Source organism: Aethalodelphis obliquidens, unplaced genomic scaffold (genome assembly GCF_003676395.1).
Source record: "Aethalodelphis obliquidens isolate GAN/ISIS:26980383/991018 unplaced genomic scaffold, ASM367639v1 scaffold28, whole genome shotgun sequence".
NCBI classification, from domain to species: domain Eukaryota; kingdom Metazoa; phylum Chordata; class Mammalia; order Artiodactyla; family Delphinidae; genus Aethalodelphis; species Aethalodelphis obliquidens.
The window spans coordinates 19,042,092-19,056,588 of record NW_020837972.1 but is presented as its reverse complement, the minus strand read 5'-3'; the positions used below and the strand labels follow the sequence as shown (position 1 = coordinate 19,056,588).

Sequence of the window (14,497 nt, the reverse complement as noted above, 5' to 3'; positions counted from 1 at the left end):
CTGAGCCTCTCTTCTCTCTCCTCTCCCCACTCTTTCTCCTTCTTTCCCTCCCTTGCCTCTGAAATCAGGCCTGTTTTTCTCTGTACCTTTTGGACCATGAAAAAAACTATGTCACAAAACTCGTGACTCAGCCTTTAAACAACAGGCATCACAAGGTTTGCAGGAAAGGAACAGCCCAAAGCAAACAGGGTGTGGTTTGAAGCCAGGTCTGGTCACCTGAGAACGTGTCTCAGCTTTTTGTTCCTCTAAAAACTTCTTTCTGAAATTTAGGGAGAAAAAAACTTTATAAAGAGCCTTGATGTTCTGTTCCTTTAAACTCCCTTTCCAAAAATTTAGAAATAACGTTCATGGAAGTCTGTACTGGAAGTCACTGTGAAATGGCAGAAATGTGTCTCGGGGAGGTGGGAGGCTCCGAGGAGCTCCAGTTCTTTATGTCTCAGCTCAGAAAGAATTCAGCGAGAGGCAAAGTGATAGCTAAGGAGGGATTTATTAGACTAGGACGCTTGTGAGGCTTCCAAGCGGGTGGGCGAGAGGGGGCTGCACCTCGAGAACTTAGTGGGCTACAGTTTTAGAATCCAACAAAAAATGGGGAGGGGGAAAAGACCACCTTCTTCCTCATTCTTGAGTAGATGTTAAGCTTCCATCATCAGTTCCTCCGCCATGTCAGGCAGGGGAGTTTTCTTGTCCCTCCATAGTCAAGTCAGGACTGTCATGGCACAGTGGAAATGAGCAAAAAGGTGGTAACATATATTAAAAATGGTAAATCATCTCAGGTTTCAGTATAATGTCACCCACTCCTTATATGTTTGTTTTTAGTATGCCCAGAGGAGCATGTCCTAGGGATCATTAAGTTACTGAGCTCACTGGGCACGATATGGGTCTCCTTCCACCGTTGTTTGTTTCGGGGCATGTCTCATGCTTCTGTTGCATGGGTTTTTTGTTAAGCAAGCCTGCTGGTTCTGTGGTTAAGTAAACCTGCTTTCTTGAGCGAAAGACCCCTTAACTTACATACTTTTTTCTCTACTTACAATCCCCTAGTGGGATTAACTATAATGTTTAATCACCAACTTTGTCTCTTTACTCTGTCCCTGTCAACTGGGGTCTCCTGCTAACCTGAAAAATGACATTTTATTTTTCTTATTCATTCTAATTTCCCAGTAATAAATTCATTCTGAAAAATGTTAAAAATGATAGAGGTTAAAGTCTATTTTGAAATTGCTCAGACCTTTTTCATAAGTGCATACCCTGGTTACCAAAGAAAATATATAGCAGTTTTGTTCTGATTCACGTTTTAAGTATAATGTTTAAATAATATAATGTTCATAATTTCAAGCACGAATGTAGTCTTTTCCTAACGGCAGAACATTTTTTAGTCAGTTGCCCCTTTTTCTCTCTATATATTTTTGAAGGCTTTAAGGGTAAAAATTAAAAACACCCTCCCCTCATTTGTACAAATAGGGAATATTTCTAGAAGAGTCCAGAAAGAACGGTGGCTGGGGAATTGAAGGCATGAGGAAGATTTTCCACTGTAAACTTCAAAAAAATCTGTTGGCATCATGTTCGTATATTTCAAAATACTTGAAAAATCTGCTGGTGAAAGGACATAGAGATCATAAAATAGATTGTCATAAAAAAAGGAAAAAGATCTAACTGACGATCTTTTTCTCTTACCCAAAGGGAATTTGCCTAGGGAATTAAATTTTATATTTGGGATATTAATTTTTTTCCCCCAGGAATAAACAGAACTTAGATTCAATAAGTATCTTCTTAAAATCTCGGGCTTAAATAGGTTTGATTTCTGATTTCTGAGCTCAACTAAATGTCAACAGAATTCAAATTCCAACGCCTCCCTGTTGATAATCAAGCACAAACCAGGAAGGCTGAAGAACAATCTGGAAAGTTCTGTCAGCTTTCAAGTCCAGCGCAAAGAGTTTTACACAGCTATGTGGAATTTCTGCTTTTCTTTTCAAAATTCAATGTAGACCTGCCATAGGCATTTCTCCCTTGGAAACTTAGTTTTCACTCCTGTGTTCTGAGGAATTCCTGAGGCTCCTGACGACCCGTCTGAGGCGGGCTTGAGGCCGCGGCCCTGGGATTTGTCGAGTCATTCGTCTTGTCTAGGTGCCCGCCCGGTGGGGGATGGGCGCGGCCGCCGCAAGTTCGGGGGCTGGACTCCCAGAGTAGGCCTCGCGACGGGCTGAGGATGAGGGGGAAGTTCAGGGCAACAGAAACACTATCCATATCTAAATATGACTCACAATAAACACCCCTCTTTACTCGCGGGGGGTAGGGGCAGGGCGGGGTGTGCGCTGGGGGAGCGGGACCCCGACTCGGTGTGAGGCGCTCGGCCGGAGCCCTGTACGCCTAGGGCGGGCCTCGCGCACGGCGGGTCCCGTCCGGGCCGGGGGGAGGGGGCATCGAGGCCGGGCGGTGGAGACGGCCCGCTCCGGACGTCTGGGCGACTCCACGCCGGGTTTTCAGGCCGCCCGCTCCCCACTCTCCCTCCCCCCAATTCCAGCCCCGGGCAAGTCCGCGGACGCAGCGCTCAACGAGCGCGCTGATCCCTCCGCCAGGCCTCTCGGGACGGCGGCCCGCTCCGCGCCAGATTCGGCCCCAAAGCTCCAGTCTTCACAGGAGAGCATTTTATGAGTGGAATTAGTTGAGCCTGGGGTTTCTCTTCAGAGGGCAGGAGGGCTGCGAAAAGTAGTCCCTTCTCGGCGTTTCTGCGGAAGGATCTATCGGAGCGGCGCTACCTGTAACTATATAAGGAAGCGCCGGCGGGAGCGCTGCGCAAGCAGCTTCGTGAAGTTTGGGAGTCGAGTTGCGGCTTTTCTGCGTTTGTTGCCGTCACCACCTTTTGGTAAGGAGGGGGCCCGGGGGTCTCGCGGCCGCGGGGGGCGCGGGGTGTCGACTTGCCCGCTGCGGCAGAGGGAGCAGCCGAGGCCTTTAGTCACCCGGGGCCGGCTAGCAGCAGGGTAGCCCTGAGAGGGAGGAACGCGGCAAAATGGCGTCCGTTCCCTGTCCCTCGGTGGGAGAAGCCGGACTCCGAAGCGGGCTATGAGGTGGGAGAGAGAAGATGGGGGGCGGGGGAGGGGACTGCGGGTGAAAAGGCAACGCGAGAGGCCCGTGAGGCCTCCGTGGCGGCGGGGCCCAGCTTTTTGGGGAACGGGGTTGGGCGGCGTGTGAGGGAAGCGAACATGAGGTCACGGTTTGACTCGAGCGAGAACTCGGTTTCCCGTCCCGGTAAGGGGACAGTAACTGCCGACGCCACGGAGCCGTCCTGCCCCCGCGGTGGGGGAGGGGACCCGCTCGCCACCGCGGTTCCGAGACGTCATCCCTTCTGTGGGCTCATAATCGAGGGTGGGGCCGCCTGCTGGTCTGTGTGGAGGGAGAGTTCTTCTGGTCTCGGGGCACAGGGTTTGGGCCTGGGGTGGTCGCTGCCGTGTTGGCGGGGACAGCCAGCCAGTGAGGGGGGAGGGTAAGTGAGGCCCGCGAATTGACTGCTTTTCTTTCTTAAGTGCGTGAAACGTTGGTTTTGACCTTATTTGTCAAGCTTTTGAGTTTTTGGGCAGGTTAGTCATTTGGTTAGTATATAGTGACGTATAATTTCGTAGCGTTCGGTATGTGTTGACCTCTGAATTACCTGTTAAACGCTGGGGTTATTTTTTGTGTTAATTTTTTTGTTGCAACAGACAATGCAGATCTTCGTGAAGACCTTGACTGGTAAGACTATCACCCTGGAGGTGGAGCCCAGTGACACCATCGAGAACGTCAAGGGGAAGATCCAAGAAAAAGAGGGCATCCCCCCAGACCAGCAGAGGCTGATCTTTGCCGGGAAACAGCTGGAAGATGGGCGCACCCTGTCTGACTACAACATCCAGAAAGAGTCCACTCTGCACCTGGTCCTTCGCCTCAGAGGTGGGATGCAGATCTTCGTGAAGACCCTGACCGGCAAGACCATCACCCTGGAGGTGGAGCCCAGTGACACCATCGAGAACGTGAAGGCCAAGATCCAGGATAAAGAAGGCATTCCCCCAGACCAGCAGAGGCTGATCTTTGCAGGCAAACAGCTGGAAGATGGCCGCACTCTCTCTGATTACAACATCCAGAAAGAGTCGACCCTGCACCTGGTCCTCCGTCTGAGGGGTGGTATGCAGATCTTCGTGAAGACCCTGACCGGCAAGACCATCACCCTGGAGGTGGAGCCCAGTGACACCATCGAGAACGTGAAGGCCAAGATCCAGGATAAGGAAGGCATCCCCCCTGACCAGCAGAGGCTGATCTTTGCAGGCAAACAGCTGGAAGATGGGCGCACTCTTTCTGATTACAACATCCAGAAAGAGTCGACCCTGCACCTGGTCCTCCGTCTGAGGGGTGGTATGCAGATCTTCGTGAAGACCTTGACTGGCAAGACCATCACCCTGGAGGTGGAGCCCAGTGACACCATCGAGAACGTCAAGGCGAAGATCCAGGACAAGGAGGGCATCCCCCCAGACCAGCAGAGGTTGATCTTTGCCGGGAAACAGCTGGAAGATGGGCGCACCCTGTCTGACTACAACATCCAGAAAGAATCCACTCTGCACCTGGTCCTGCGCTTGAGGGGAGGTGTCTAAGTTCTCCCTTTTAAGCTTTTGACAAATTTCATTGCACTTTCCTTTCAATAAAATTGTTGGCATTCTCAAATAGTGTAATTTATTTCTTTTTAATAAGTGTTTGCAGAAGATTCTTTTTAATTGGGGGTGGGGTGTGAGGGATCAAAGTTTTGGTCTACCAGATGATTCTGTGGTAACCTAGAGGTAAGCAATGTCAGTAAAAGGTGGCCTTAACATAGAACTGTAGTGGGTGAGTATAAATAAAACCCAGACAAGTTGGAGGTTGCAGTTAGAATTTTCCATGTGGATGCTTAGATGTAGATTTACTTGTAAACTACTGACTTTAAAAATACTGAGTTTGGGTGTGGTCCCTGAGAGTGGGAGAGTTTCTGGAATACCAGCAGGGAGGAGCTATTAGAGGGCCGGAGTGGTGGAAGGGAACCTACAGAAAAATCAGTTTTAGTACATAGCTCTGTTTAAATTCACATTGAGCTGCGTAGAAAGTCATTTGACCAGATGTTTTTTAAAAAGGATGTGGCAATGTTTTTTTGAATTTTATGTTTTATACAGCAGGTTCTTACTATCTGTCGTATACATATTAGTGTATATATGTCAATCCCAATTTCCCAATTCATCACACCACCACCCCCTGCCACTTTGCCCTCTTGGTGTCCATAAGTTTGTTCTCTAGGATGTGGCAGTTTAATTTTTACTAAAGTCTCATTAGGCGTTATGCTAGAAAGTTTAGGAGTTAGTAGTTAGAGAAGTAAAGCTATTGTCATAATTTTTGCTAAGATAAAGTTGTCAAGATTCCTTAATTTTCTGTGACTAGGTGAAAGATTTGTATATAGCTAAATTGGTGGGTGAAGCCATTGGCTCTTGGTCTTTTATAGTAGTGACTTACCAGTCAGATGCTACTGGTAAGTGTCTTTGTATGTCATAACTAGAGCCAAAGGTGAAAGTTGCAGGGAAGCTGATTTAATATAAGGAGCTGGCACTGGTTGGTAGGTACCCCAGAAGTCAGAGGCTTATTTGAAGGACTCGAAATAAGGGATTGTTCTCCAAAGAGCATCACTCCCGCTAGCTTCTCCCTTCCTCTCTCCCACTTTTAGGGTATGCATGTGTAACTTCTGATGCAGAGGAAATTCTGTATTACTGCCAGTCCTAAAATACCTGAAGTCAACAGGCTTAAGTCCTCGCTTTAGGGCATCACAACTAGGAAATGCCATTTGAAAAGTTTGTCTTAGGCAAATCTGTTTCTTACTGTGGGTTTTCACTTTATTGACACCAGAGCATGTATAGTTCACTGGATTTCCGTGATTCACCCATGCAAATGAACATACAGGTCGAGAAGCAACATTACAAAAATCCCTGGAACTCCACCAGCACCTGTAACCACGTCCAGTCGCTGTGAGTAGTTTTTGTGTAAGTAAGTTTATTGCTCATTAAAAATAAGTGGTCATAGCATAGGGGTAAAACGTCAATAGCATCTTGAAAATGACAGCCCTGCAGGACAGGCTTTGCAAGGTTCCTAAGGCGGTGTTAGTGATGAGTGCTTTGTCTTCGAGTGTGAGGCGGTCAGTGGCTGGTGATGTTTCAGAATGTGGGGCTGGGTCAGCTCATGGGGGGAACCATGTGTGTGACACGCAGTTAGAAGGATCTTGGCATTAGAGCATAAAGCTGTGTGGGTGTCCTAGGGGTGGGGATGCTCAATGGAGAACTTGCTGAGGAACACTTGGCTCCTTCCTGTCAAGTTTAATGAAAGAAATTGCTAACTACAGGTGTAAACACTAGAAAAGATTTGAAAAACAAAAACACTAAAATCAGTGATGGTACAAACTATATGTAAATATATTAAATATTAAAATATGCATAAGATAGTACAAACATTAAAATCATGATAAAGGAAGTGAAAGTTACACATAAGCTTACTCCCAGGAAAATGAGTATATTTGCCTCTTACTGTATCTAATTACAATGTATACATTGTTTTATAAAGTCAAAGGTAGCCCACCTAAGTTCCTAAGTAGTTAACTAACCATATTCCTTCCCAGTGATAACTAATTTTAAAGTTTGGTATTCCTTTGGGCTTTCTTCCTGTGTAGTAAATACATATAGATGTATACATAAATACAAATAGGACCATTCACAGCATAGTGTTTCTCAGCTTTTTTTTTAAAACTAGGTAATTATGGACATCTTTCCATGCCAGCATATGAGGATCTCCATCATTTTTAATACTCCAGCTAGTATTTCATTGTATAGATGAACTGTGACTTAATTTAACTTGTCCACCAACATTTGATTCTAGGTTTTTGCTGTTACAATCCTGCTGTAAAGTACATCCTTATACACATATCTATCATATACTAATATTTTGAAAGGATAGCATAAAAATACAAGATTTCTATTTAATAAGGCTCTTGGGGATAATTTTAAAAATCAGCCTTAAAACATTTTTATAAATAATGATTACTGTATTTGTTACTGTCTCGTATTTTCCTACTTTTATTTTTTTGAGTAGATAATATGTTCGTGTGTTTCAGACATATAAAAAGTTTAAAACAGTATATAATGAAAAGTTTCAATTTTGTCTCCCAGCCACGTGGTTCTCCACCTCCCCTAGTATGTGCTTTCAGAGTTTCTCTATGCATGTACAAGCGACTGCTAATTATTAATTCCCCTTTATGCAAAAGGTAGCATACTGGCTTGCAGTCTGTCCTGCACCATGCCTTTTCACTTTATGTCTTTTATAGTTTTGACAGAGTTCTAATATCCTTTCATTATAAAGGAAAAATACCTTTCATGTAATTTTCTCAAGAACAAAGACCCCGAGAGCAACACAATCCCTAGTGAACATTTACAGGACCCTTCACCCAACAAATACAAGCATGACAGGAAAAATAGTGATATAGTGATGAACGAGAAGCGTTTCTATCATCAAGGGATTCTGAGGCTGAAGAACAGATGCTAGACTTGCTCAGTTTCGTTGAATGATCTTAAAGGGCCCTAAGTTTGGTTTCACACGTGAGTTAATACTACGTAAGGATTCATTGACATAGATGTGATTGTGTGAATCTTGAATAAATCAGAAGAAAAATGCGTGGCTCATTTGTTTAGTGTTCCTTTTTATGTTTCGTCTGAAAGCACAACGAAGTCCTCGTCAAATTATTATAAATATGGTCCTCAGAGAGGTATGCTGTTTAGAGATTGGCAAGCGCTTGTTAACTCAAGGATGTCAGCCTTAGTGTGCAGTGATATCTCTGCCGGAAGAGGGAGCTACTGGAACAGACTTTGGTTTAGTCATGAAGCCTGCAGCTCCCCCAAGCGGTGTGGCTGACTAGGCAATTTGTGCTTTTACTCTTCTATTTCTCACAGTGGGTTGTTTACTCATTAGTAAAAGTTAATTTACTGTCCTCCCAAATGCCTTTTACTTTATCCTGTTTCTGCCGGTCCTGAAGCCATCTCCATTTTTAAAAAAAATTATTTTTTGGCTGCGTTGGGACTTCGTTGCTGCATGCAGGTTTTTCTCTCGTTGCTGAGAGCAGGGCTACTCTTCATTGAGGTGCGCAGGCTTCTCATTGCGTGGCTTCTCTTGTTGTGGAGCACAGGCTGTAGGCGCACGGGCTTCAGTAGTTGTGACGCACGGGCTTAGTTGCTCCGCGGTATGTGGGATCTTCCCGGACCAGGGATGGAATTCATCCCTGGTTCAATTGCATTGGCAGGTGGATTCTTAACCGCTGTAACACCAGGGAAGCCCCAAGCCATCTCCTTTTCCATTCCAGCTGGAATGACTCCTCCATAGCATCTAACGTAGCTATTATTCAACGTAGGTTCTCTGTTTCTTACAGTATCTCATCAGATCTAACCCCTCAAAATGCCCTTCTCCCTGATTCTCTTATCTGCTGACCACTTTCTTTTTCCCCATATGCTCCCTGACATTTTCTACGTCCTTGTTTCACTCCAGCTGCTCCCTCTTTCTAAAATACCACCTTTCCCCTATGTCTGACTTTAATAAAAACAAGTCTATAGCCTTGGCTGCAGTAAGGAAAGAGCTGGGTTCCTGGGACAGCACAGAGAGGTTATATTGCAGCCCAGAGAAGGCGTGTATAGGATGGCAAGAGGTCACTGGCAGAATTTCCTGAGGCAGGAGTCTGGCTGAGCAGCAAGGGGCTATCAGCACAGATTTGTGGAAAGTGTAAGCATTCCTCAGAAACCCCCAAAAATACCAGGGAAGGGAAACTGGTAAGTGGACTTCCTAGAGGCGGTCACACACAATGCAGAACAGACCGGTCATACGGGCTTTAAAGGAAATGCTGACTCCTCCACACTGGCCCACACAGATGCTGGGTCACAACTCCCTGCCCCCTCCCTGTTGGTCATTCCCCTGGCATAGTCCAACCTGATGGGCTTCACGAGAGTTTTCAAAGGCCCCCGTCCAAATGCTTGAGACTGTAAAAAATACAGTAATTTTTACAAGATTGAATTACAAGATTGTAAGATTGAAAATTACAAGATTGAATTTAAATATTTTAAATTACAAGATTGAAAATTACAAGAAAATTACAAGATTGAATTTAAATATTTTAGAATCTTCAGAAGGTAACACATAAACTGGCACAGACTTCAGTGCTGACATAGGGACTTGTATTTAATGGGGGTACTTTTTAATGCAAAATAGAATATGAAATGCTTTATATTTGGCCGTGGCATCCAAAGTAAAAATGTCTAGAGCCTACATGCGCCTAAAATGGACCTGTGCTTTGCTTTCATTTAAAAAGAAAATTGAAAACAGATTAGACATTTTTTTTTCAAATGTTTCCCTGCCAAAAGAGAATTTTGAACGTTTTTGGAATAAATCATCCCAAGAATGTCAGTATAGCTGATTTATTTTCTGATCCAGGATCCAGTAAAGATTCATGCTTTGCATTGGTTATTATATCTCCTTTATGTTTCTCTCTCTCTCTCTTTTTTGGTTTGGTTGTGAAATGATTCTTTATTTATGTGCTCCTTTATTGAAACACTTCCCTTTCTAGCTTTTAACTAACTGGGCATTGCCTGGCACCACTGTTGATGTCATCTTTCATGTCGTGATGGTGGTGGCCATCAGCACAGACTGGGCAGTGCTCAGGGTCTCTTGATGGTTCCAAGAGAATTCTCTCACCAAAGACTGGTGCTGCATCTGTCGAGCAGTGTTGACAGTCCCATCAAAGTGATACTCCCACTGTGCTTAATGTTTTTCTGCTTCTTTCCGTCTCTTGCCGTTCCTTGAGGACTTTGATGATCAGTGCAGAGGCAAAACATACCACCTTGGTCTGAGCCTGTTGGTTCTGAATGGTCAGTTTCGCTGTCATCCTCAGACGCTTCCAGTCACTGGTTGCCTTGGTAATGTCATCACCAACCTTTTTTGGAGACAGACCTACGGGGCAGATCTCAGGGGTCACGGCAGATGTGGCACTGAATTCCTCACCAGTGTACCTCAGGCACGCAACTTTGAGAAACCGTGGGTAGGTGGCTGTACTTTAACCATATCTGTGTTGTCAGGCCTGAGGGCCTCTTCTATCCTAGTCCAGGGGAGAGCTAACCTTCTCTCTCTTCACACAACACCTCTCCTCTGTCTCTCTTTTTCTTTGGCTGTTCAGCGTGGCCTGTGGGATCTTAGTTCCCTGACCAGGGATTGAACCCAGGACCTCAGCAGTGAGAGGCAGAGTCCTAACCACTAGACTGCTAGGGAATTCCCCACACCCTGTCTTTCTCTTAATCTAGAACAACCCTATGTCTTTTGTATTTCCTAGGACACTGACTGAAGAACCAGGCCAGCTGATTTAACTAATGTCTCCCGTTGTGGATTTGTCTGATTGTTTCCTCATATGTGTGTGCCGTTTTGAAAAATATATATAATAGAACACATTTATTGTCTCCCAATTTGCACTCCACCTGTCTGTCCCTTCGTCTTTCTGTCTCAGCTAATATCTCCTCTGTGTCTTCCTGTTCCAGCTAAAGTCTCAACCTCTCTTTCATCCATCCAGTCCAATTCATCAGCAAATCCCATCCACTCAGCCTCTAAAACATAGCCAGACTCTTGTGGCTCTTTCTCCAGGCCAACACCCTGATCCGAGGCACCCATTTCTTTCATCTTAACCCCCGAACTGGTCTCTGCTCCCACTTGGGCCCTGGATGACCCACCCTCCTCCAAATAGTGTGGGATGTGCAGATTTCCAGAAAGTTGATGGCTTGAGCCTATGTTCCTCATTCCTCATTTCGGACTCTCTCTTTGGGCAAATAAAACAATCAGGAGGATGTGAAGGGCATGGGGAGGGGGATGAGGCCCAGGGGACCCCCAGAAGGTGACAGTGTGTCAGCACATGGACCGCTGGCCCTCGTGTCCAGGTCTTCCTGCTTGCTGGTTTGCCATCCCAGTTAGTTATTGAAAACAAGAAGCCCTCCCCTGCGTAAAAATCCCCAAAGACCAGCCGTCCTATCTCTCGGCCTCATTGCTGCTCTTCTGCCCCTATTCATTCTCCCTTAGCTGCACAGTTTTCTTTACGGCTTAGGAACAGCCCGAGGCTTTTCCTGCTTCAGGGCCTTTGCACTCAGCTCTGCCTGGAATGCCCTCCCCTGGATCTTCCCATCAGAGGACCCACCTCCTCTCTCAGGTCTCAACTCCAACCTCCTTTCCATGACCACCATTTTAAACTAGTCCACTGGCTTTCAACTAGTCTCATCCCATGATCCACTCCTAGGTCCTTCATAGCGCTTCTCAGTATCTGGAATTTTCTGACTGGTTGGATATTTGTCTACTGTTAGTTCCCCTACCTGTTAGCATACTGATAACTCAGTCCTCATCATGCATGGCACTTCAATCCGAAAATTCTTCGTTGTCCTTTTATTTTTTTAATTTTTTTGGGCTGCTCTGTCTGGCCTGTGGGATCTTAGTTCCCGACCAGGGATCGAACCTGTGCCCCTTGCACTGGAAGCTCAGTGTCTTAACCACTGGACCGCCAGGGAAGTCCCAGTCCGAAACTTCTTAACGACTCTGAGACCAAGGCACGGTGAACGTCCAGATTTTATTGATGTAGAAGCTGAGGTACAGGGAGGGCACCAGGCAGTCTGGCCCCAGTTCCACACTCTTTTTTTTTTAATGTTATAGAATATATATTTGCATAGATTTTTATTTTTTTTTTGTATTTTTAATTTTTTAATAAAATTTTAAAGGTTACTTCCCATTTACAGTTATTACAAAGTATTGGCTCTATTCCCTGCATTGTACAGTACATCCTTGAGCCTACCTACTACACCCAATAGTTTGTACCTCCCACTCCCTCACTCCTAAATTGCCCCATCCCTCCCCTCCCTACTGGTAACCACTAGTTTGTTCTCTGTATCTGTGAGTGGGCTTCTTTTTTATGATATTCACTAGTTTGTTGTATTTTTTAGATTCCACATTTAAGTGATATCATACAGTATTTGCCTTTTTCTATCTGACTTATTTCACCTAGCGTAATGACTTCCAAGTCCATCCATGTTGCTGCAAATGGCAACATTTTGTTCTTTTTTTATGGCTGAGTAATATTCCATTGTATATATATGTACCGCATCTTCTTTATCCATTCATCTGTCGATGGACACTCAGGTTGCTTCCATATCTTGGCCATTGGAAACAAGGCTGCTAGGAACACTGGGGTGCATGTATCTTTTTGAATTAGTGTTTTTGTTTTTTCCGGTTATATATCCAAGAGTGGGATTACCCTGCTCCACGGTCTTAACCACTATGCTCTCAGGTCCCCGTGGAAGCACCGCGAAGATTGGGGTTTTTTCTGTTTTATTGCTCTGACCGCAGCTCTCGGTGCTTGGAACCCAAAGCGTCTGATTCAGGCTCTGATTCCAAGAAGAAGCCTTTTATCTTCTTGCTGGGCTGGGTGGTAGAGCCATCACAGCAAGCCCAGGGCCTCAAGAATGGTCTGTCGTGTCTCACATTTAGGAGCGGCAGGATGAACGGCTTCAGGGAAGTCTCAGGGATGATTCATTGGCGTGGATAAAAGAAAGACAAGGCCAAGTTGTTAGAAGTTCATAGCTCGATTCCAGGAAGCTAACCACACGTGGCTATTTACATTTAAATTAATTAAAATTAAATAAAATGTGTTCACCCATTGCACTGGCCACATGTTAAGAGTCTAGTAATGGGGGAATTCCCTGGTGGTCTGGTGGTTAGGATTCGGCCCTTTCATTGCTGTGGCCTGGGTTCAATCCCTGGTCGGGGAACTAAGGTCTGGCAAGCTGTGTGGCGAGGCCAAAATTAAAAAAAAAAAAGTTTAGTAGAAACGTGACTAGTGGACATGTTTCCATCATGGCAGAAAGTTCCATTGGCTGGGGCTGGTGTAGGTGGACCATCACTTAGTTAACTGTTGGCTATTCACGTTGCTTCCAATATTTTTCTACTATAATCAGTGGAACAAGATAATAAGACTATTCTTTTTTAATTTTTTTTTAATTTTTTAAAATTAATTAATTAATTATTTTTTTTTTGGTACGCGGGCCTCTCACTGTTGTGACCCCTCCCGTTGCGGAGCACAGACTCCGGACGCGCAGGCTCAGCGGCCATGGCTCACGGGCCCAGCCGCTCCGCGGCACGTGGGATCTTCCCGGACCAGGGCACGAACCTGTGTCCCCTGCATCGGCAGGCAGACTCTCAACCACTGCGCCACCACGGAAGTCCAAGACTATTCTTTTTTTAAATAAGGTTTTGTTTTGTTTTGTCCTCACTGCGCGGTTTGTGGGATCTTTGCTCCCCGACCAGGGATTGAACCCAGGCCCTCGGCAGTGAGAGCTCAGAGTCTCAACCACTGGGCTGCCAGGGAATTCCCTATATGGCTATCCTTACACATAGATCTTTGCCCGTGTGCGCATGTATATCTGATAGATACGCTTCTCAAGGGAACTTGTGGGTCAAAGGGCACATGCTTTTTAAATTTAGACAGACTTTGCCAAGTCCCCCTCCAAAGAGGTTACACAAATTTACACTCTGCCAACAATAATCAACAGCCCCTGTTTCCCCACACCCTGGCCAGCACTGGGGCTTTTCAAACTTTGATCTTTGCTTGTCCGCTAGGTGAATAATGGTATCTTACAATAGTTTTAATTTGAAAATTATTTTAAGTTTCCCCTAACCTTATTCATTATTTCACTGGCAAAAGCACTTTCAATATGAAGAACATTTCTCCAAGTTCTCTGTATCTTAGTTGGGGACTTTGCCCTTCAGGGCAGCGTCTACCGTTTGTATTGATTGCCTCACCCGTCACTGGTGTTGAACTGTGTGCTGCTAATTATTAGCTATGGTGGATTCAGAAGGAAGGGTAGAATTGGATATGGAACGCCCAAAGCTACGACAAATTATAAAAGGGCCCGGCTGTCACTTAAAAAAAAATATGATGTTTCTCATAAGAGACTCCATCATCAGGTACAGATTGTTCATTTAACTGCACAGGTAAGGGGCTGTCACTTAGTCCTTTTCCTCATGAGTAATTGACTTTTTGCTCTCGGAATGCAAATCTGCAGTGGCAGATACACAGGACTGTTGACTTTTAAACTATATAACATTTAAAGATAATTTTGGTCCACCCATGTTCGGAGAAGCACTATTCCATAGCCAAAAATGTGGGAAGAATACAAACGTCTATCAACGGATGAATGGATAAACAAAAGGTGGTGTATCTATACATTAGGATATTATTCAGCCATGAAAAGGAAGGGAATTCTTTTTTTTTTTTGGTACGCGGGTCTCTCACTGTTGTGACCTCTCCCGTTGCGGAGCACAGGCTCCGGACGCGCAGGCTCAGCGGCCATGGCTCACGGGCCCAGCCGCTCTGCAGCACGTGGGATCTTCCCGGACCGGGGCACGAACCGGC

At 45.4% G+C, this 14,497-nt stretch overlaps 1 protein-coding gene and 2 pseudogenes across 1 annotated transcript; 1 reads left to right on the top strand and 2 right to left on the bottom strand.

Moving 5' to 3' along the window:
* The first annotated feature begins 2,788 nt into the window (after positions 1 to 2,788).
* On the top strand, positions 2,789 to 4,683 carry UBC (ubiquitin C). The gene is made up of 2 exons (XM_027125110.1): positions 2,789 to 2,860; positions 3,693 to 4,683. The coding sequence occupies exon 2, from the start codon at positions 3,696 to 3,698 to the stop codon at positions 4,611 to 4,613; it is 918 nt and encodes a 305-aa protein (XP_026980911.1). The 5' UTR covers positions 2,789 to 2,860; positions 3,693 to 3,695; the 3' UTR covers positions 4,614 to 4,683.
* A 4,948-nt stretch (positions 4,684 to 9,631) lies between these two features.
* LOC113630082 (60S ribosomal protein L12 pseudogene) lies at positions 9,632 to 10,852 on the bottom strand (annotated as a pseudogene).
* On the bottom strand, positions 10,089 to 10,199 carry LOC113630104 (uncharacterized; annotated as a pseudogene).
* Positions 10,853 to 14,497: the final 3,645 nt, after the last annotated feature.